General features: G+C 40.6%; 1 protein-coding gene across 1 annotated transcript in view; it reads right to left on the reverse strand.

Annotated features, from left to right (window-relative positions):
• The window catches only part of dagla (diacylglycerol lipase, alpha), a 38553-nt gene that overhangs the window by 12344 nt on the left and 2279 nt on the right, over positions 1-23930 (reverse strand). The window contains exons 2-12 of the mRNA XM_071531892.1: positions 5714-5815; positions 4994-5205; positions 4501-4602; positions 4260-4398; positions 4000-4087; positions 3353-3487; positions 3171-3248; positions 2230-2356; positions 1703-1854; positions 467-550; positions 188-265 (exon numbers count right to left, since the gene is read on the reverse strand). Coding sequence (XP_071387993.1) covers positions 188-265; positions 467-550; positions 1703-1854; positions 2230-2356; positions 3171-3248; positions 3353-3487; positions 4000-4087; positions 4260-4398; positions 4501-4602; positions 4994-5205; positions 5714-5808 — 1290 coding nt within the window. The 5' untranslated portion in view covers positions 5809-5815. The remainder of the gene's footprint in view (positions 1-187; positions 266-466; positions 551-1702; positions 1855-2229; positions 2357-3170; positions 3249-3352; positions 3488-3999; positions 4088-4259; positions 4399-4500; positions 4603-4993; positions 5206-5713; positions 5816-23930) is intronic.

Consider the following 23930-nt stretch of genomic DNA (forward strand, 5'->3'; position numbering starts at 1 on the left):
CCGCATTAATCTCATATTTAAATATCCTCATGAATTATTCTACTATCAGAGTATGAAATGACCCTTGGGTTCAGGGATAACATTACTTATCAAAACTGCACCAAGGAAGAACAGAAAGATGTGAGGTGTAGAAACCTCAGAGGAAACTGTACAGCGTGCAGAGCGGTTTAAAACAGTAATCCCTGACCTTGTGGCCAAGCCAATTCCCATGCTGCTCCTCCACAGGCAAACGCTCAGAATCCCCCGTCAGATCAGTCAAGGCATCCTGACACACAGAAGACAAGTTAAATATACTACAAAACACAGCACAACGGAGAGGAAACAAGTAGGAGAAGACAAGTGAAAGGGGAACTCTCCTGCTCTGGAAGTCTAGGTGTTGTGAGGCATTGGAGTGAGCAGGGTTAACTGTTGTTTGGGGAGTCAAGGAAATATTACTATGAAAACAACACAGTCAGTTGACTCTCACCTTGGGCGATAAGGTTCCTCTGATACTGATGACAACTTTCTTTTTCCCATGATCCACTGCCACAAAAAATGGCGTCTCATAAACCTTTATGAAAGATGCAGAGAGAGAGAGAGACAGTGAGACAGATATGGGGAAAAAGTGAAGGGCAGTATACTGAGAGGACAAATGTGAGTTTCACTTCCATCCCGGTAAATTGAGCAGTTGAAGAAAGTCTTTGTCATCAAGCCCTTCTCTGCTGGACACCGTCCACAGTCATATAAGTCACTGCATGGGGGAAATTTATGGATGGAAACTCTGCTGGCTGACCTCACTGAGAGGCACTCTGTTTTACGAATCACAGATTTTGTGTGGCTCAAGTGCTAGCAGCACTGCTATGGAAAGATAAAAATAGAAATAGTTCATTTAATACACTATGTGATTAGGAAACTATTTTAATCACCGATTAACTATTTTACAGACTGTGCGATTTTGCGTCATGTTAAAGGAGTAATTGTGAATAAGAGTATTTCTTTAACAAGTGTGCTAGCGCTTTATAGGTGCTTGGATGGAGAGGAGGGGCGGGGCGTTATGCATGATAGGAATGAAGAAAACTACACCAACTTTAAAAACTCCACCTGTTAACACCAAAGTGCTGTGGTATCACAGTGTGGATCTAACTGAGAGAATCACTGAACATAATATTTCATTCATGTGTTGCCACTACCAAGCTACTTCCTCGTATGTGGATGTGCAGCCTGGAGCTGACTCATGCTTGTGACATCTCTCGTCCTGCCTGGTGTACCAGTGCACTGTATTTGTCTTATGCAGGGCACTCGGGGCTCTGCACGGCCTAATGAGCACATACCGTAATTCCCTTAAGCACTGCATTGTAAAAGGCGTTGGACAAACGAACAAACAAACAAATAAACAAACACACACACACACACACACACACAGAGCCCAGCTCTTTATGCAGGTGTTCCTCCCAAGCACCTAATAATATAAACTATAATCATGTGTGGGATCATTGTGGGTTAATAAAGCACTTTGCAACAGATTGGACACAACAAAAACTATGTTGCCCAGATAAAAACAGCATTTCTTGTATAACGACCAGCATCAGTTAAAATATAGTGAAAACTGCTTTTTTGATGCTGTTGTCTAGACACTCATTGCCCCCCATCCTTTGTTTTTATTCCAGGCAATTAAGTCCGAATGACCTCTGACTGCTAGTCAGCCAATTGTCGGATTACTCACAGCATCGTGGCAGGAAGTGTAGACAATGTGAACCTGCTTGAGGTCCCTATCCAGGAAGTGTCTGCGTATGGCCAGGACATTACAGCCACAACAGTTGTCCTCCTCCACCGTCACTGTCTGGGACAACCGAGAGCCAGACACTGACGTACAGCTAGGGCGAGAGAACGAGAGGGAAGTTATGAGAACAGGAGGAAACAAAAAGACAAAGAACAGACAAAAGAGGATCGACAATGTTTGAAAGAGAGAGTAGGTGGGGCAGAAACATAAACGGTAAGGGAAGAAACCGATAAGATTACTGGAATATAACGCAGCCTCACAAAGCAGGCAAATTGGATAAGAGTGTGTGTTTTTATTCTCCATTGCCTGTGTCAGTGAGTGGGTCTGAGTAGAGTGGTATTGTCTCAGTGGATTTCCACTTGGTAAGTGTTGACGCATGTGAAATGTGAGCTCTATTGGAGAGCTCAAGAGACAGACAGGCAAATGGATAAAAACTGTGAGTGTTTGAGTGTGTTTGTGTCTGTGTGCTCACGGGCAGGAGCTCGCCAGGCGGCACAGCCCACAGGCAGGCTTCCTCATCAGGTACATTGGCCAACCATACGCAGCCAGGGCGAAAAGCATGTAATAACACACCTCCTTGTACATGTTCATTTCAGTCTGGGGGAGGAAGAGGAAGACAGACAGACACACACAGGAGTTAAAACAATCAACAACTGAGGAATTAGAGTAATAACAAATTTAGACCCTCAGATATCAGTCAGACCCTCAGAACACAAACACACAAACACTGCAATGTGAACAGGACTTTTATCAATTGTGCAAAACCATAGCATTTTATTAAAAATAGGGTTCTAGCCTAAGAAATTGGTAGCTCTGATTCAGTAGGACTGCTTCACATGCATGAAACATTCATTGAAAAATATGAGTGCATTTGAGAAGGTGCATTGCGTCAATCTAGGACAAAGAAATCAGTCGTTTTTCCATTGCTGAAGAGGCAATAGCACACAACAAAGCATTTTATCGACCCTTTAACTAAGAGATCCTGCTGCCTCTACACGATGATGTGAGAGGTCCCTGGATCCCTTCAAAGACAGTTTCATCTATGTATCACAATGTCTTTTTTGGCCTCTTGTGACCTGTAGGATTTCCTGGAGCAAATTAATGATGTCCTTCTGAACAATTTGCTAGCTACCAGCAAAAATAAGTCCTGCCTTTGTCTATCAATTGAAATATTTTTTCTTCATCTAGTGAAGTGGGACTCAGATCATTTGATTACTATATGCAATTAAGAGCATTTCAAGGGCAAAGGAGACTGAAGAGAGCCTTTTAGAATGAGCGTGAATGCCTATCTAATCTTTTGAATAACTTGTGATCCAGTATTTCAGTATATTTCAAAATAACTTTCACTAGTGTCCTTCCCATGTGTCTGTTCCCATGTGGTTCAGATGAATGATGTTTGACAGAAACTCACCGAGTTCTTAAGGTCCAGGTATTTAGTATTGCGAGTGACAGGCATTCCGGATAAGAAGGCTAAAATGTCATTGTTGGCCTGGGGGAGAAAACAGAATCAAAATCACAAATTATTTCCATAACAGAACCTGCATACACAAGCACAAACACGCAGACATGCAGAGATATCATCGAATGTGATACCTGGTCCAGGATAGCAGACCTCTTGGACCTCTGTCTCTGGCGGAGAAGCACCAGACCAGCAATAATATCACTAGGCACAATGTCCAGATCTCTGAAGAACTCTGCAAACAGGCTGGCCACCTCTGAATATGCATCCTGTACAAGAGAGCAGCAGACATCAGGGCAAGGTGGCAGAAATGATGGGCGACAGAAGCTTGTGACACACATGAGGTCTTCTTCTTCAGCGGCAGCTGAAATCGACTGTTAAAGTACAGTACTGCCACGCACAATTTATTGGAACCTGATAGAAAACTGTAGGTGGTACAGTAAGTGTGATTTGTCATTGATGTGGCTGAAGATAAAGTGTCTTATTACACGGCTGTGTTGCATACTCGTGCTTAACTATTTTTTGGGTGGAAGCTCGTAAATTACTTTGGCTTGTGCTAAATTCATTTTGAATCAATATTTCGTGTCAAATGATTAATGCCTTTGGTAAGTTGCGGTGTAATAAGCGGCTTTGCGTCAGGGTCTTGATTCATTCTGTCGGAGCTTATTTTGCAATAATGACCGGCTCGCTGTTCATTACCCCTCGCATATTTATCAGTTCATTATTTTCTCTTTTCCCTTACCCACAGGGAGAAAACGAGTAAGTGTGTGTTGTGACTCACTGATTGTGTATCCTGGGCTCTGGTGCAGCACATGAAGAACTTGAGTCTCCTGCTCCAGCTGCTGGCTTGTCCCTCTTCTAGCCGATGTCTGAGAGATGAGCGAGAAAGACAAAAAGCAGCACAGAGACTGAATCAGTGTGATAAATAGGTGAGATACGCACCTATGACTGGATGTTCTGTGCTTCTGAGTTCTGTGCCAGAACAAGGTGAGAGACAATAACAGAGAGAGAAAAAGCAGATTCTCATGGGCCTGTTAGTACCTGAGTGTGTATGTAGTGAGGTTGCGCTGACGCCGGCGGGTGGCTTTCAGTTTGACAAATGTCCGTCCCGTTGGATCAAACGTGCACATGAGGGTGAAGCACACGCTGAATATCACTAGCCAGTTGCACGCGACAATTCCTGAAGAGGGCATCAAAATATGATTCACATTCAAGCGTAACATCACAATTTTCCCTCATTTAAAATTTCTGGTCCCGTTCTCCTTTATGCTCCTTCACTCACCCAAAGCCAGGTTTTTGGCAGTGACATCAGAGCATGGTTGGTAATATTGGACAAGCCAGGCAATTCCCACCACTGCGTACACTAGCTCGACTAACAGAATAGCTTGAGAGAGAGAGAGAGAGAGAGAGAGAGAGAGAGAGAGAGAGAGAGAGAGAGAGAGAGAGAGAGAGAGAGAGAGAGAGAGAGAGAGAGAGAGAGAGAGAGAGAGAGAGAGAGAGAGAGAGAGGCAAGGAGAATATTGATCAATATCTACCTAATCAATTTCAGTAATGGTCCAATCTTAAGTAGGAACTACAGCTAATTCTCACAACCACTGTAAAACTCCCTTTGATAGAAAAATCTTTCAAATATATCAAAGGAGCATGCCACACGCATTGTAGCGAAATACAAGTTAAGTCCAAACTATCAAAAGGTAATCCTGCACACAAGAAAGGTTCAGAATAAACAAACAAGTGTGTGTGTGTGTGTGTGTGTGTGTGTGTGTGTGTCTTACCCAGCCGGATATAGAGGACATACTGCACAGCTTCCCTGGGCTGTGTGTAGAGGATGCTGCCTCTCATGCTCAGCCACATGATGGCGCTCTCACAGATGAGGCAGCTGACCAGGATGCCCAGATACCCTCGGCCGTGGTCCACCAGGGTGACAGAGCAGGACTGATCTGAGCCATAGGGGAGGCCGAACAGAACCACAGACAGAACCACCAACCTGAGCAGGAAAGACGGGGGTAATGTAGTCATGATACAGAAACTGTTGCACAGTAGGCTTGACCGAATGTTGTGATATTTTGTGAATAGTGTGATATTTTGTGAATAGTGTGATATTTCGTGAATATTGCGATATTTCGTGAATATTGCAATATTTTCCACAGTATCAAATATCGCCCCCCTCATCCGGCTGCTGCAATTTGTGTTGCTGAAATCACAGTTCAAACCTCTAAAATTATAAACCTGAATGTGCCAAAGATAGGTGATAATCAAGCAGGGCAACACAAAACACAATACACATATGCATGTGTATTGTATTGTGTGTATTGTAACCCCACCCCCATCCCAAGAAACCCCAATAATATCATATATCTATATATTTTGGCGGGACAGCATTGTGATGTTAAATTTTAGATATTGACCAAGCCTACTGCACAGAGATACACAGAGAAATAAAAATAGAATATGCACAGAAAATTGGGTAAACAGTGAAAGAAACACCGACTCACCAGATGCAGTGTAATAGAAAAAGGAAGAGGGCGGGCAGCACCAGGTCATCACTGCCTACTGACCAGCGCCGCCGAAACATCACCATGCCAGGCATCACTGCCCTGTGGGAGGGCCAAGGAGAGAGAGACACCTTCAGGGACAACGGCCACTATTTGAAAACATCTTTTGTACCTGTCTCAAACTGAATATGCCTCATTTCTCTGCACGTATCATTAAAGTTTCCTCTAATGTTCTAAATGCATGATGATCTTACAGAACCAGTTGAAGTCTATGAAAGCAATCGCACCAAGTTTTAAAAAGCACACAGAGAGATATCAGGACACACGCACACCAATAAATGCAGGCACAGATATTGTGTTTTCTAGATTAACCATCAGGTTAGAACTTCCTCAAAACCTCAGCATTATAAATGTGAATAGGGCAGTACTTTTATTCTCATTTTCTTCCTGTGTCTGAAACTCTCCAGATGGAAAAACAGAGAGAGGGCTAAAGGGGTTGAAATGGAAATAGACAGCCTCGGAGAGAGGAACAGACTGACAGATGAGGGAAGATGGAGTGGATGAGACTAAGTGGGTAAAGGGGGTAGAGAAAATGCACCACTTAATGAATGAGAGGATGAGGACTGGCTTTGGTATCTGATGGTCCCATGCTGGTTATTGCTATATGAAAAGGCTTCTTCCCCTTCACTCTGTCTATTCTTTTTGTTAAAAAAGCATCCCGAGCCTAGTCGAGCTGCCTCGGGCCCAAGCTGAAATGAACAGTAAAAGGAATGGTAGGAGTGAAAGAGTAGGGAGAGAAGAGGCTGATACAGGCTTTATGGTGTGCTGTTCCTGCATATTTGCTGAGAACTGAAGCACAGCTTTGCCCATTTTGACGAAAAAAATCTGCGTGCCATCTACAACTTGCCAAGAGAGTGACTTTATATAAATCTACCTATAGGGTGGAGGTGAGCCTAGCAATGAATAAAGCAGCTCTAGTTAAACGCGTGGGTTCAGGATTTTAAGGCGTTTTATTGGTCTCTATCCAGGACTCATGCGCTTCTTGGTTCTGTTAAGGACATCCATTAGTTTCCACAATATTTTGTCAGTTTTTGAGAAACTGGCAGCACCCTCCTGCTTCACACGTCAGTACTACAGTCGTCACCATTGTTAAAGTCCAAGTCTCGCATCTAGCCTGCATAAAATAGCACAAGGGATAGTTGCATCAGATCCTGTGTATTGGTAAATGTAGGATTTTACAAAGAATTCCATTTAGAGTAGACGAACAACGCTGCAAAGATGTAATGATTTGCATTTGCACAATGAGTAGGCTATAGGCCTATCTGTTTTATATAACTGTAGAGAAAACTTGGTGGCATTTCAAATGAACAGCAAGCAGGAGTTGCAAGACCTGAGATGCCAATTTAAATGGACCAACAGAGACAGTGATGTGCATCAAAGTCAGCTGCCATGGCCAGATCGGACCAAGATGACTAAATACTGGCACTGTGACTGGAACAAAACTCTTCATGTGGTATTTATTTATCTGTTTAATTTAGTTTGTCTACATGTCTGTCTCCTGACATATGATACTGTTTTTTTTCTGTTGCATGCCTTGCATCGGTCTGTTAAATTGAACTGAAATGAATGCCTATTAACATTTGTTAGCCAGTACAAGTCAATGTGGTATCAAGATGACAAGCAGCCCATTCCATGCTAGTATTCCTCAGAGTACGGATCAACCAGTAGCACTTTGGAAGGTGACAGTGCCAGCTGCCAAAACCCAGTGTTTGCTAAACAACTGTAGCAAGTCATGAAAGCTGGCTATGTGCAGAAAAACAACTTGAAAACAACACTTTGTTGGCCCCAGCACCTTGTTGTATTTCTCAATGCCCTGTAAAGCTCCTCCTGTCCATTGCAAACAATGGGAAAAAGACACGTGTGGAAACAACTCCTTGGGTAAATTCATGCTCTAATAATAATAATATACATTTTTGAAAGGACCTGAATTTGAAGTAAGAGAAATGACATGTTTCCCCATTGTCTTGCACTAACATGACAATGGATTGGAGAGAAAAAGGAGGGAACCCATACACTACAAAACCTAAATAACTAAAATATGTCTGCCACCATCACGTTCAACATGACATACACCAGAAGGACAACCCTTGTTGGACACCCGGGTAAGACTTGACTCTGGCTAAATCACTCCAACCCTTGATACCAAGCCATCTGACAAAAACAGCCCTCCATATGCTAGCTCAGCACATGCTCCTGCATTGAATAGGGGTTTACAGTTTCTTAAACTAAAACCGATATGTTCCAGCCCAGCAGATTTTGATAAATAAGCTGAAAAACATGTATAATGTACAACAATTCCTGGACAGAGGATATCCCGTGCCTGGACAGTGCTTTAACAAAAGTGTGCCTAATTAACTCTAATGGACAAAATGAGAAAAAAAAAACATTCAGTCATTTGTGCTACCACCTACACACCTCTCAGTAGGGATGCGTGTAGTATTATTGATAATACTGGCATTTCCTATGTGCAGATCTGGTGGAGGAACAGCTTTTTAAAGACACTCCTTTATTCTTTTACTGCAGATTGAGGAACATCAGAGACTTTGTTGACTTCGTCAGAGACACACAATGGATTCCCACATCCCCCAAGTTCACTGCATCAGTTGTCTGGACAACATACAGATTGTTTTTTTCCCCCATGTCTGCATTATGCAGCCTGCCCCAATTCTGAGAAACAGAGGTATTCAGGAGCTCAGTTACTCAAAAACAGGACAAAATGAAATTGTTTCCTGAAATTCTGCAAATTTAAACTATCTCTTAACATGTAGCTGTGGCCTCCAACATGTAGGCATAACCTAAAGAGCTGTAAAAACCCATGTTATTGGACACGTAATCATCAGTGGTAAGACATTTTATGGAGCTCAACCACACATCACATTTATCATAGACACAGATATACAGTTATACAACAGAGAACTACAAAGAGGCAGAGAACTGGAGAACATACTGTTGAGAACTGAGGTCCAATGGATTTTCTATTTAAAAACTCATCCTCAGGGCCTTAATGAAAAGTTGTCCCTTCAGTGTTTTTTATATATATATATATATATATATATATATAATGTGTCTATCCCTGCTTAGTTCTGAATGTAGTATCCTAAACTTGCTATTCCCTTAAACCTGCTGCGGTGGGTGCAGGTTTTCTGTAGAAGTATTATATTTTTATATGAAGATGTAATTTCTCATGTACTTGATCGTATGCTTCAGATACTCCTCTTTATAAATATGCACATAGGGCCTAGATAGGAGTGGCTATGGATCATGTTGCTAGTGTCCTTATCATGTGACTGCCTTTACTGCAAAAAGGATTCTGGTGCTTGAGCTTGAAAGACACTGATGAAGTAATATCGAAACATTCATCTGAAAAGACCTTCCTGCCTCTTTTTTTGTCTCCCTGATATTTAGTAGTGTACGGGTTCCCTCCTTTTTTCGTCTTGAGTGCCTGCGTATTGAAGCCTATACACCTGCTGCCTATTGAACTGAAGTGTGTTTGGGCCTAATATGAATATCAAATATTACAGGAGGCTGCTGCTGATTTCCCAAAAAACTAAAAACACTTGTGTTATGCCTTTTTGGATTTACTGGTTGGTGATCAGTTAAAATAGGCCTCTTTAAACAGCATTTCACCGGCAATATGCCTGAACTCTATTTTGACCCAGCCCTCAGCGTAATAGATTTCCCAAGAAATATTTTTGCCAGTTTTAAAAATCAAACAACTTTTTGAATTGCGTCATCGCAGCCGGTTAGTCCAACTACGCAAATGACCATGAATCCGAAGTGGAGGGCTACTTGCAAGAAATCCCTCCACCACTTGATACGAATCCACTGGACTGCTGGAAAGCCCGATTCCCGAGGCTGACGGGGGGGCTTGTAACACGTTTGGGCTTAACAAACATCGATATTTGATTGTTAACTTGAGTGAAAATCGATCAAGAATGTTTTTGAAAATGTGCATCCCTAGTCGGTACATAATCTCACATTCCCTTTCAATTAGCTCAGTTGGTGGAACACGATCATATGGGGTATATAAAATCGCACCATGACAAGCCCTAGCCGCATGTCTAAGAGAAAAAGGGTTTATACCACTTCAGACCCCACAGACAAGACAGCAGTTGCCACACTGGGGGCTGTCACATCCAGATGGTAGAATCTCATGAATGTATAATAAGAAACTCTTTGATTCCTTTGAATAATATGCCATATTGATAATAACACACCAAGAAACTGTGTTTCATGGAGTGGTCGCAAATTTTGCAGGGCAATTTATGCCTATGGAGAAATAATAACCTCAACAATCTAACGAGACAAGCATTGTTTTCATAGCGGCTTAGCTTGAGCTGGGTTGACAAAAGATTACTAACAGCTAGGCCTAATTGCGAGAACGTAAAGCTTGGGTACATGCCATGTATATGCATAAAGTACAGGCAAATAGACGGGGAGAAAAGGCAATGAGCTCAAAAGCCAGAGCTTTATAAGGCAGACTGGGAACTCGAGGAATATACGCAAGATTAGGGCATAAAATAACTCTTGACCTATAGTTTCCAGTTCTTCCCAGTCCTACTTAGGGTTGCAAAGGGGTGGAAGATTTCCGGTAAATTTCTGGAAAGTTTCCGGTAAATCTCCATGGGAAGTTAAGCTGGGGAATTTTGGAAATATTCCAAATTGGAAACTTTCCATGGGAATTATGGGAATTTATGGGAATTTATGGGAATTTATGGGAATTAACTGGGAATTGAGGGTAATTTAATGGAAAGGTATCATATCCAAGCATAAATATTTGTTTTGTTATAAGCAGACATCCATCCAAAATAATACAATTAAAACAGATTTATTTGTAAGTAGAACTTTATCAAGTGTTAAATATTTTATTGAACAATCAATTCTTTCATTGAAGAACAAAAACATGAATATTGAGTTAAATATTACTCATCCCCCCGACCCAACCCATTCAAAAATTAATAAAAATGCACAGGAATGCACAGTGCATGTAGGGGGCGTGGTCTCAATAGCCCTGCAGTAAGCAGTGTGCTATGTGTGCATGTGATTGAGGAATAGCATAGATATTCAACTGTACTTGCATGATATCTGGTTGTTTTAGTCAGGATTATGCTAAAATATATTTTCCCCAACTATATTTAAGTTCCCTATTAAGAGCATACCTTCAATTTAGTAAATTCCTGGTTTATTCCCGTTTATTCCCATAAATTCCCGTTAATTCCCATAAATTCCCGTTAATTCCCATGGAAAGTTTCCAACTTTGAAAATTCCCGGAATTTTGCAACCCTAGTCCTACTCAGTGCCTACTCCACAATGAAGGAGAGCGAAGAAAACAAGGACGTGTGAATGGGTTCAAGTCACTGAGATCGTCTCACAACTATTTGCAAGACTCCCTTTCTGGGTTGGAGTCACATTAAAGAGGACAGCGGAAGGAGGAGGGGAGAAAGAGGGGAAAAGAAATGAGACAACGTTTGAAAATCCCCCCCCCGCCCCATCTCATTTAGGCCAAAACAATCAGGCCAATGAAATCTAGCTGATCTCATAGATGCATGAGCCTTAGACTAGACCACTAGGGACAGTGTTATCAGCACTCTGCTCCAGGCCTGCTGTTACAATATGGCTCAAACTCCCAACAGAGATCTCAACATTGGAAAATACATTACGACTTAATTATGAATTAGATGAGATTAGACCGTATCAATACGGCCTGCAAAGAAGCACACACTCCCTTGGCCTTAAAGCGATATTTTACTTTGGTAGCATAATTTCACCTTTTAATATATCTCCATAGAGGCTTTGCAGCTGCGTCACAAATCTCCTAGCAACCATGGCTGGCGCCATCATGGATGTCCAGTGGAGAATTGGCTGTGCACAAAAAATGGCTAAATATAGCCTATAACATGCTAGAAGTGAGATACCTGAAATAGTTTGTTGTGTTGTAGGTGTAGATGTAGTAGGGGGGCAATATGAACTCAAATTAATATCACGGTATTTTCCACTGTCTGGACCGTGTCAGTATTATATCACAGTATTCAAAATTTAATAATTGAATATTTGTTGATAATAAAATTAATACATGTGTTTTATCTTTATAATACCAAACAGAGTGAGACAATGCACAATATTATGCATCTCAACTTGCTTTTATTGGGCAAATGTTTTCTTTCTCCAACTGAGAAGCAAAGATATAGGCCATGAAAAATATGAAAAAACTAACATTTTCAATATTTCAGTATATATGTAAATGGCCTCTAAAATGACGTTAGCATTTAAACACTCCAGGTAGCTGCATAGAAAGCAGGGTTTCCCCACACAACACATGACACACGGCACACAACACACTGTTGATGTTTTTAAAAAAAAAGTTACGTTTATTGAGGTTGCGTCCTCCACACTTGCCAGGTCCGCAGTTTCCTGCTCATTTTTGGAGGATACGGGGCGGTTTTTCAGTGGCTCTTGCGCTGAAAATTTTAGCTTTGACCTGGCAACCCTCTCTTGTTACTCAAGACTGTCCCTGCTGATTCATCTGCTGTCTTTTGGATCCCCATCCATTACGAAAAGGATGAAAGATAATGACCATGTGAGTAGTCAGTGAGTCGTACTACTATGTTCTGGAAAGAACTGTTTTCTTCCACAGGCTCAGAGTGACAGCAGAGTCAGTCTGTAAGGTGGACTTGGAACAGACAGGTGGCTAGCTAACTATCTCTCGCTGCCGCGCTAGAATAATATCTAGCGTTGGTCAGCCCTCAACTGTGAGAGAGAGAGAGAGAGCAGGGGAGAGAGAGAGACACACACACACAAGGGGAGAGAGAGAAACACACCAGGTGAGAGAAAGACACACACACCAGGCTAGAGACGTCACACACACACCAGGAAAGACATTATAAAATACCATAAAAGATTACCAGTGTATTCTTTAATATCACATCACTATTCAAGAGCTAAAACAAAAACTGAAAACTCTTTAAAATGGAAAGACCAGTGGAATTGATAATATTAAAACAACAGTTGAAAACAGAAGTCCTCAACTCCAGGTTGCTATAGTATAGCTATAAGAAGTGGAAATGTCCCTGTGATCTGGAACAGAGGTTTTATCACACCCATTTTTGCAGCATATTCAATACCAGATTATAGTCATATACTCGTTCCCAGCTAAAACAGTGCAGAAACTAAGCATATCAGTACTGAATTGTGTTGAGATGGCCAAGTCATAAGTTAAGGAATACAATCAGCCATTCATAGCCACTGAAGCCAAGAGCTGAGGATCTCCACTATGGCCCCCAGAGAGTGAGTTACGTCACCTGAAAGCCCTCTATAGGATTCCATGACTGGTCGACCGCCAATATCAATTTCTCTGGGAAACCTCAGTCATCGCCACTCACTACTTCCTAGTCTAGTTTCAAAATCATTCTTCCTACACAAACATGACCACATCAATCTAAGTAATATTAATTCAATCTGTGCTTATGGTCTCACCTTTCAAGCAATTTTGCTGGTGGTAACAACAGATTCCAAGGGCAATTAATGTTTGATAAGATTGATCACTCCTGAGATTCTGTGGAGATGCAAGTGCTACTAAAAGTAAAAAATGCTCTGACAAAAAATATCCTTTTTACTCTATCAGAGCAGAACAGGCTACAACTGTGAGTTTGTCTCCAGATCTGATCTGAAGCCTCAGTTTTGAATTGCATTATCTCTTGATAGTAAGCATTTAAAAAGACAACCTTGCCTTTAGTTTCATACAATCACAAGCCTATAGTAGAGGGCAGGCTAGCTCATTTATCCTGGTTTAACCATCTATCAAACTGCACAGTGACATACACCAAATCCAGCCTATTAGTCTTATAACCAGTTCTGTGTTCAACTAATCAGCAGTGACCTCTCTGGAGATGGGCTCTGCTAGCCTCACTTTATGGAAACAGACTCTGGTCATCAGTACATGTCTTAACCCTACACCCCCACTAATAGCACTTGCCTCCTCAAGGGCATTCCCATCCATCACCCTGGGGATGTGGCCTATTAGTAGTGTTGTTCAGCTCCTACTGTGGACATTAGCAGATGCACTTAGGCTGTAATATGTACAGCCTATACTTTAGGCAGGGCCCTCTTTTTCCTTGTGACTTTAACTTCAATTTGCTTGGATACTGCAGCCTCAATGCGGTGCAAGGCAATTATGGCTGGTTAAAAAAACACAACGACATTGGTAATCAACATTATATATATGAGACAAGGCTGACTCATCATTAAAAACAATAAAATGTTAAACTTTCGCTTAAATCATATATAAAAAACAAAATCTGTTAGCCTAAATTTTGTCTAATACGGAATATCTTCACCATTTTGATATCAAGATATCAATTAAGCTTAAAAGTGAATGCTGAGTTTACAAGATCATACTCACATTACATTTTATGCATTTTTAACTACAGCGAAGGACTCAAATGTTTTTCATTACTAAAGACAAAACTTCCAGGTGATCCAAGACAATGGCACTGAGGATCACAGCATGGCTTCCAGTCGATCCGAGTATGATTTTGAAAAAGAAATAAATAAAGACTGAGTTGGGGACTAACTTTCTTCTTGATCGCTCGCTTCTTGTCTCTGTGACTGTCTCTCTGCTGAGTCAGATGTGTTATGTGTTTTAACTCACTCATTTAGCTGTTTTATTGTTTTTACAATGTAGGCTATGTAACCATTTTGTCTTTTATAATGTTTAATTGCTCTGTTATTGCTTCTTATTTGCTGCTGTCTTTGCCAGGTCTCCCTCACAAAAGAGATTCTGATTCTCAAGTGGACTTCCTGGTTAAAGCACGGTTAAATAAATGAATAAATAAAAATATATACTTATCAGTTCAATAGGTCCAATCACACTTATCCTTGCATAACAAGCTTAGGCTACCTGACAGAAATTCAGACAAATCCCTGTTTTGCTCCACAGCTCTTCCTGTTTTTCACACTCAGCTAGTCTCAATTATGACACATTAACAGTTGCATATAAGGTGAAAACGTTAATTAGGGTTGCAGGAGTTGTATTCTTACGTAGCAAGCTTAACTTCCTCATCCAAGTGAGGAATGATTTGTGAATAAAGACAGGTAGGGATACATAATTTTCATGAAAGATTTAGATGTTGTGAGCTAAAAAGAACTAAAGACATGCAGGTTTATTTAGGCAAGTGAGGTTTTAAAGTGTCAAATACCACACTCCTCTACCAATGACAGCAATTTGAAAGTGAGAGTATAGGCTTATAACCTTCTCTGTCAATGTCCCACCTTAAAATAGACAAATAAATCGCTCAACAGAAAATAGAAAAATACATCTCTTTCTCTTTCACTTTCTTTCTAAGGACTGTCAAATCCTAACCAAAATAACTGGATGCAAATAATTCTTCCAAGTAATAATTTAATTCATTTTGTTTAAAAAATGTTAGCAATGGTGATGGTGAAGCATGACTGGACACTCTTGGACTGTTGCAATATCTGAGAACATACTGATGATATTTCAAGATCTACAGACAAGAAGACTGGACACCTTTTGACTGCTGGACCATGACACAGCAGACTAATTCTACAGTAACTCCACCCCTGCCCTCTAAAACTATCATTTCCAAGTGCGTGAGTTGTGCCCAAACAAATTTTTTTTCGCAACCTTGTTTAACAATTTTTCACTGGGCGTTGTGATGAAACCCTTGTACATCCAATAGGAACAACAAGAGCGATAGCTGGCCAAGAAGCGAGAGAAAATGGAGGCAAAAGTATTAAGATTAAAAGATTAAAAGTATTAAGATTTCCTGAACACAAGTCTGAAGTTGTATAAGGGCCTCGGTAGGAAAGCTGTCTCCTGGAGGCATGTTTCTAACCAAGTAGGTCATACCAGGTGTGTGTGAAAATGCAGTGGAGGTTAGCGATCTACGCCCACTGGATGCTATATGTTAATTTGCCAAGGCACATTGTACATTTACACCACTAGCTAGATGCCATTTTCATTCATTCATTGGCTATTTATGGTCTTCTTATGTACACATTACATGGGGTCATAGATTTTGTACATGACCTAGGAATGGCTGTTCTCCCCGCTTCTTGAAAACTCTATTTTTTCACGTTACCCCGACTTCCTTCTAGTCAAGAGTTGCTCTGTGCCCAGCAGCGAGCACCAAGCAAACTGTCTCCTACATGAAAGACGCATAAGACTTAAGATCTGTCAAATTGGGTTTACGATATATATGGGTGTGTGCACATCATTCCTGCAGAATCAATCATTTTGTGCAATTGTGAGTAGGACCATGTTATGTCCAAGTGCAATATATCGCTTTTTTTCCTCTTAAGTCAAATAAACATATTGATCAGTGAGAAACTGTCACGCTTGTAGAATATTGATTTTTACTCTGAATAGCCACAATTTGATTTTTAGAATATGAAGTAGTCAGAGTTATATTGATGCACTCAGCAAATGGGCTGCTAAACAACCAGGGGAAGCTGCTGTAATCAAATTTTTCGAAGGCCCCGTAACTTGCATGCTTATTTATTTATTTGTTATTATTTTAGATATGAATCATAGTTTGTGTTATTTTTGCCTCCCCAAATAGCCAGAATTTATACTTCACAATGAATGTTGATTCAATTCACGTATTCCATGCTCGCAAAATTCTAGTGATGCTTTTCATGCTCTTTTGGTGCTGGTAGGTCTGCACCGCCTATAGTCAAGTGAAAAACAGATCTTGTGCCAAAAAATGTTGCCCACCCCCGAAGTATGTTGAGGGAATTGTGATGCTGCCTGTAGATTGGTTGATACACATAGAGAAAGGCAGTAAGAAACCCTTCAATTCAGTTATCGAGAAGGCATTTCCACCAAATTTGGACCCCAAAACCTATCCTCAAGCAATAAATATATTCAGTTCAAGTCCCTGAAGCTGCTTCATAGCTCACACCAATGCCCTGCTGTTTGTAACCTTAGATCAAAAGACAGTCTAAACGTCTAAAACCTGACCTTTAAGGCAACTGTACCACATAGGCTGGGCTGAAGCTGCAGTCCCTGACTCCCCTATGATAGTGCTCTCTCCACTCTGCGTACTGCATGACTCATACAAACTCTCACTCTCAACCACAGCCAGTGATTCCATCTGAATCCGAATGACATGTGTTTTGTGAAATGGCTGTGACAAGTCCCTGCATGTGAGAAATGCTTTTGTGCTCCACACAGCGTGCGACTGTGTGCCAGGCCCAGGCCCATGTGATGTAACAACAATGATGTAACAACAATGACAGGGCTCCCCGTCCATCTTTACGGCCTTGTCTTTTACATAGACTTATTGAAACACAACAGGGCATAGCCTAAGGGCATGCAACACACCATCTGACATGCTTTACGGAGTGTGATTGTTTTTGAATACAATGCAGCTGCCCAAACAAGCTATATGGCCTTCTGAAATCCACGATAATCCTAGATATAACAAATGAAGCTGCTCAGCTTTCACTTCATTCAGTCAGCACACACACATACACACCACTGCTAAAACAATGAAAACTCACCTGGCCCCATTGCTCAACAAAACAATAAAATACAGAGCATGTGCAGCGCTAGGGCTACAACTAACTATTACTTTCATTATTGATTCATCTATTGATCATTGTTTTTCAATTAATCGATAAAACATTTTGTCTATAAAATGTAAACAATAATGACAAATGGCCAACACAAATTACCAGTCCAAAGTGATGCCTTAAAATTTCTTACTTAGTCTGACCAGCAGCCAAAAAAAACCAAAGTATTCATTTAAAAATGATATGAAATGGAGGAAAAACAAGCAAATCTAACTAGCAAATACTTGGTATTTGTGCTTGAAAAATTAAAAAAAACGATTAATTAATTATTAAAATTACAATCAATTCATTTTCTTTTGGTCGACTAGCCTAATCGATTGATCAGCTAATCGTTTCAGCACTACAGTACAACTATTCTATATATCATGATATGTTCACAAGAGCCACAGGTACTGTCTGGAACTGATACTCGACTTTGCATATAAAGCAAAGTCAAGTCCCATCGGCGCTCAGCCCAGCTCTCTATTCTATTTTACAGACAGCAGGTTGATCTGCTTAAGGCCAACAGCAGCTGCTCCTTTACTGGTAAGGCTAACCTACTCTTCTGTCTCACCCACAGCAGGTCTGCTGTAGCAACTGCAGCATATCAAGCCAAGCTGTGATTGTCTCTATTTAGCCTGACAGCAGACAGGAGAATGCCAGCCGGAGAATAGCAGCATAATCTTATACTGTATACAGTAGTTTCAATCACACTGTACCAGACTGCTCACATTTGTAGCGTCAAGTTGGCTGTAAATGGGTCACAGCTTCTTCATTTTCTATCACATTCTCTCTCTTTCTACCCCCTCTCCTTCTTTCACCACTTTAACCAAACTCAAGAGGATGAGTTCAAACAAATTTACTTTGTCTGGCAAACATCTCAGCAGACACAGAAAACAGTAGACAATGAAACTGGTTTGAGAACAAACAGATGAGTAGCGCTGAGGTAAAGTCGCATTATTATAACATGGCAACACAATGCCAACTCCAGATTCTTGTAGATGATTAGTAGTTACCATGACATAATTGTTCATTATTCTGAGTTTGCATTTGCACTAATGAAAAACAGTATAACATATTTTCAAGAGTTCAGCAAAAAAGTTTTAAAAACAGAATGTAAAAGAATCACAAATCAAAATCACAAACTTGAAAGATGAATATGTTTAGCTTTTAGTCCAACAATCAATCAGGCCTTATCAGTTATTTAGAAATCTCCACAGAGTTAAAAAAAAAATAAAAGAAAGTAAAAGTTTCTAGACTGCGTCTAATACACTCTTGGATGTGAATAAGGATGAGTCTAAACCTGACGAGTAATAAATCAGCATTAACATGATGGATCTCTAATGTCTTCATTTTCCATTTAGAGGAGACCCAATGGTTTGGATGGGGTATGAAATAGGTAAGGTGACTAGATCTCAAGACTGAAATAGGAAAGACTGGAGTGGGGAGATTTATGTAGATACGCCATTGCTACATATATATTAACATTCAAATGCAAAAAGAATTACTTAACCAACCCATAACCAACTTACTTTTAGCTGCACCATCTGAAGATCTGTAACTATGACCATGAATGACAGAGTGAGGGGTAAACTGTACCTCACTTGCCAATTAAGTTCAATTTTAATTAAATTAATTTCAAATTAATTGAATTGAAAATTAACTGAACTGAATTGTAACTGTGGCCATGAACAGATAATAGGCAGTCTAGCATTTGCCGCAACTTTATCAAAATTAGATAAATTTTGTTCACATCAAGTTTTACAAATACTTTTTAAACCTCTCCTTTGTGCTGATTATTCCTACTGAATTATGTCCGTACCAGCCACCATTTGTTATAGACAAACAAAGATCTTGGCATTTAATCTGGAATCCAAAAAAACAGGATGTCTGGTCACACTAGAAATAGGGAAGCTGTGCCAGTTTAGAAATTAGTTGTGCATTTACAGCAATTGATTGAACGAAAGTTGAAACATTCTTCCTCTTTTCCTGGGTCAACTGGGTAATACTACACACACACACACACACACACATAAATATATATATATATATATATATATATATATATATATATATATATACATACACACACACACACATATATGTGTGTGTGTGTGTGTGTGTGTGTGTGTGTGTGTGTACATACATACATAGATACATAGCCTACATATGTATGAGGTGAATGATGTTTTTGACCTGACAAAATGAAACATGATGCAAAGATCATCAATGACATTCCATAAAGCTAGGTGGCACCTTCTGGGATCCACAGCACATCATTGGCAAGTGGCGTAAAATACATATTTTTGGTGCATTTTGACTATTTAAAAAGGAGTGAGGTAGCACATCTAAAATGATACTCTGCACTGATGCTCTGAGCATGTTCTGATGAAGACTTTTCTTGCCAGAACACGTGTTTGCAAGTTGTGTGCACCAATAAATAAGTGAAATGTGACTGTTATCCAGTCATTTTTTCCCAAATTTGGATGTACTTAACTCCTTTTTGAATAGTCATATTGAATTTGAATGTTTTCAGCTCAATACTCCTCAAACAAGAATTCAATTTTTGAAGTGTGTTCTCATTGCCTGGCACAGAACATGTTTTTGGTGCTTACCTAGTCAAGCATAGACAGGAAATAGCCACTACTTAACTCAATTTCTACATTTTATCCATGTTCAGCCTACAGATACAAATACACTTCAGGCCATTTATGGAACTAGATGTAATCAAAAGTTAATTGTATGCTATTATTATTTGTGTTTCACACCTTGCTTCCTGTTCTTTCTTGATATGCATGTGCCACTCTTCGGACATTGCAACTTTAAAAAGGTCAGATGGAGAAAATCAGCCTTCAGCAGGATGCACACTGGTGGTGAGAATATGTAAACTAAGGTGTGTCCCAATAGACAAGACAAGCAAACTCCAGCCTTGACTTAAGCAACTGAAAACACTATCTGACTTTCACTTTGGCTCTTTTATGGTCTTTACAATATGTCACACACACATATTAGGTTTATGAAGGAAAATATATGAAAAAAAACATATCTATGAAAAATACGGACAATCATGATCACACTTTCCAAGCCTCCGTTGGGAGGGATGACTAAACCAGATCATCGACCTTAGCCCACCTACAACTCTGGGCACTACTTAAAATCCTTGCTGCACACACTTGGCTGCTCTGTGCATACTGCAGCTCAATCCACAGTAGTGACACTAAACCTAGTGCAGTCTGAATCACAACCTTACAGCTGATTACTTTTCACTGAAAAGTAAACTGTAAATCATCCCATGTTATGCCCCTTTTTGCAGCAGACTAGTGACCCGGGAAATGTGCAGGTCAACCGTCAGTATGAAAGGGTCAGGCCATGAAAGTCCCTGCAAAAACGACCCTGATTGAGTTCAGGGTTGAGTCCCGGGTCAAACTCTTCTCTGCTTGGTGTGAAAGTTCAGTGCTTAACCCAGGTTGTGGGGCTGCGCTTTTTTGGCTCTTTGGCGCATTATTCTGGCACAATATACAAGGCTGGTGGCTGTACAGTGTCAATAGTTGTGTGAAGCTTTCATGTGGTGAATGAATAAATAAAATACATTTTGTGAGTTCAACAGAACAATGCCTTGAGTGTCATGTTGTCTGCCATGTTGAACACAGAATGTAAACACATGCTTTTGGTGACATTTAAGCTGACAGCCCACAGAAAAGTTATTATTAAGGAAGTGTGCAAGCGGGTCTGTCCCGGGTCTGGTATGAATGTTTCATACCAGTGACATTCCCATGTTCAAGGTGCGGTGACAAATTGCTTCCTAGACAGGACAGACTCAGATAAGCCTACTGTAGTACCGTAATATTCCTAGGCTTGTTTGTGAAAAGGTTATTAGTGAAATATTACAGAACAGACGGCCATAGTTTGACTATGATGGAAAAACTCCAGTATTGAGCAAGGGGATACAGGCATTCACTTCCCTGTCCTGAGGGCAGGTTGTTGTGGTGTGAGATTTAAGTTGCTAGGAGAGACAGGGACAGCGTCAACAGGACAGCGAGAGGAACTGGATTGGCATGCAGTGAGGTGTCGGGCACGATCCTGGACCGCCAGGCTACTGAGAATGTCTTTAGTCAGTGCTGAGGTTAAGGCGGGCTGGCAGGAATGGCGCGACTGCAGCACGGTCCCATCTCTCTCCGTCCGTCTCCTCTGCTCTCAGTCATGCATCCATCTGCTTCAGTCTCTCCCTCTTTCTGCCTGGGTCAGTGTTACACTCAGCTCAGATCCAGGCTCTCTCCAGCACTTGTCACATCCCTGGCTCTCCTCCCGCTGTCTCTAATTCTTCTGTCTTTCTTTTTTTTCCCCTTCCCATTCTGTCATACTACGGCAGCATGCTGTCCATCCTAAGGAATCTCGCCCTCTCCATCTCCCATCTTGCCCTTCTGCCTTTCTCCTCTACTTATCGTCTTGCCATCTACACGCTCTCTCTCCCCTCTCCTGGTCTCCTCCCTCACTCTACCCACACACTCATTCAGTATTCATATTTTAGAGGACATTTATGAGCATGAAACCGAGCGCATGCATCTGCACCATTTTCAATGCTGAGGAAACCTACATTTTCTCCTCCAGCCTTCCCTCTCCCCCTCCTCTTTCTTATCTAGCTAATCCAGATTCTGGTTTTGGCTTCATGTTGCTCTTCTTTTTTTAGACTGAAAGCCATGTGCCACTCACTCCTACTCTCCCTCTGCCTCTCTCTCCATCTTTTTCTCCCACTGCCACCCACTCAATCCCTTTCACCTCTTCCCACTCCATTCTCTCTTCTTTCAGTTGTGATAGCATGTGCACTGCTGAATGCATGCGTGTGTGTATGCGTGCATGAATGTGTACATGTATACAGTATGTGAATGTTTTGTGTTTTGGGGGTTTTAACATATGTGTTCTGTGTATTCCTGCTATAGCTTGTGTACAAATTTGTTTGTGATTGTATTTGATCAGATACTGAGAATAAGAGCTGCAGTTTTGATTGTGCAACACATTACTGCAGCCATAAGAGTAAATGTGTTACTTTTAGATGGCATCTTCATACGCTTGAATTGTGTTGTTATATATGGATTGCTTTACTGCAGAATAACAGTGAAACTTAATTGAATTCAAGTCTGCGGCTAAACCATAGATTTTGCAATACACTACAGTCTGGGAGGGGGCACACACACATACATGCACACAAACACACACACGCCCACAAACCGGTTAAAAACAGCAAGGCTAATATAAAAGGTGGCATACAGTTAGCCATTTCATGATATTCACATCTGCATCTGCACAAGAAATAATGCACAAAAAACATTAAATATAAAAGTCCTGTACATATTCTAGCTGCATTTTAGAACTGAATTGGATATTACAGAAGGCTATGATGAGGATGTAAGTCATTCACGAGGAGCAAGTGGCAATCGGACGGCAGCAGCAAACTCTGATGTATTTGGGGTTTGGTATTGAGAAAAACCGTTAATCACCAGTTCCATGAACTTGCGTTTCAAGTTCCACTTCTGTCAAATGAACACAAAGGTCACTAGAGCTGTTGGAAGTGATTGTGCCCATTTCCCATTTTTTCATATTCTCTTGTAAACTATATTGCTGCTGTCAAACAAAAAGAAAAAAAGCATCCTGTGGTCATGAAATTTACTCTGCACATCGACCCTAACCCTAACAAAATAAACTTTGACCAAGTAAGAAAACGGAGAACACTCATGTAATGATATCTTCATGTGACAACTGGGGTTACTATCTGAGACACAAAATTCTAACTGTGGGATGCTTTGAAGACCGCAATGCTCCAAAACAGATTTAATACAACCATAAAATCTATGACAATTAAATTTTCATTGTTTTCAAGATGCAGCTGAATGTTATCCAGGGTCTTTGAATGTCTTAAGGATCATTATAAGGATTAACACAAAATTAATAACATTTTTAGTCATTTATGCCTGAGCTGAATATGTAATTCAAAGCACAAGTGTAACGCTTCACCCTTATCAGTCCTCAGTAAGTAAACCACACCTAAAGTAAGGGTGTGTTCCCTAACAGAATGAGTACAAGTGTCCTGAACATTTTTCTTAAAATGCTGAAGAATTGGATATTTCCATTAGGCCTATTCTCTGATGATCAGTACTGCAGCACACACTACCATACAGAAGAAATGTTCAGATCATAGAAACTTTTGGCACCAAATGTATGTCCATGGTCCTTCTATTAGCTTGGTATTTATTCCTGGCTTGGTTACACCATAGGCCTACCATGTATTTAGTGGGTTTATGTGATTAGTGTGCATTCATACACATTACATTCCTGCCATATCATGGTAACTACATAATACTCTTGACCCAAACACTACCAATGCTGCCATCCCTGATTTAGACTTGTGTTAAAATAGGCTTGCTCACATTTGCTTTAAATTCAGGCTGTGGTCAAAATTTGTATTTGAGAAAGGAATGGGAGGAATGGGAGATTTTTCACATTCCTACAGAAACCATTTTGGACTATCATAGATTGCTAAATTTGTTCCAAAATTATCAACACTGGTAGCAGATCTAAACATCCAGTA

This window comes from Centroberyx affinis, unplaced genomic scaffold (assembly GCF_046629955.1).
Source record: "Centroberyx affinis isolate AG114_WGS23_722 - 3 ecotype Tasmania unplaced genomic scaffold, CSIRO-AGI_Caff_v1 ptg002148l_1, whole genome shotgun sequence".
In the NCBI taxonomy this organism is placed as follows: Eukaryota; Metazoa; Chordata; class Actinopteri; order Beryciformes; family Berycidae; genus Centroberyx; species Centroberyx affinis.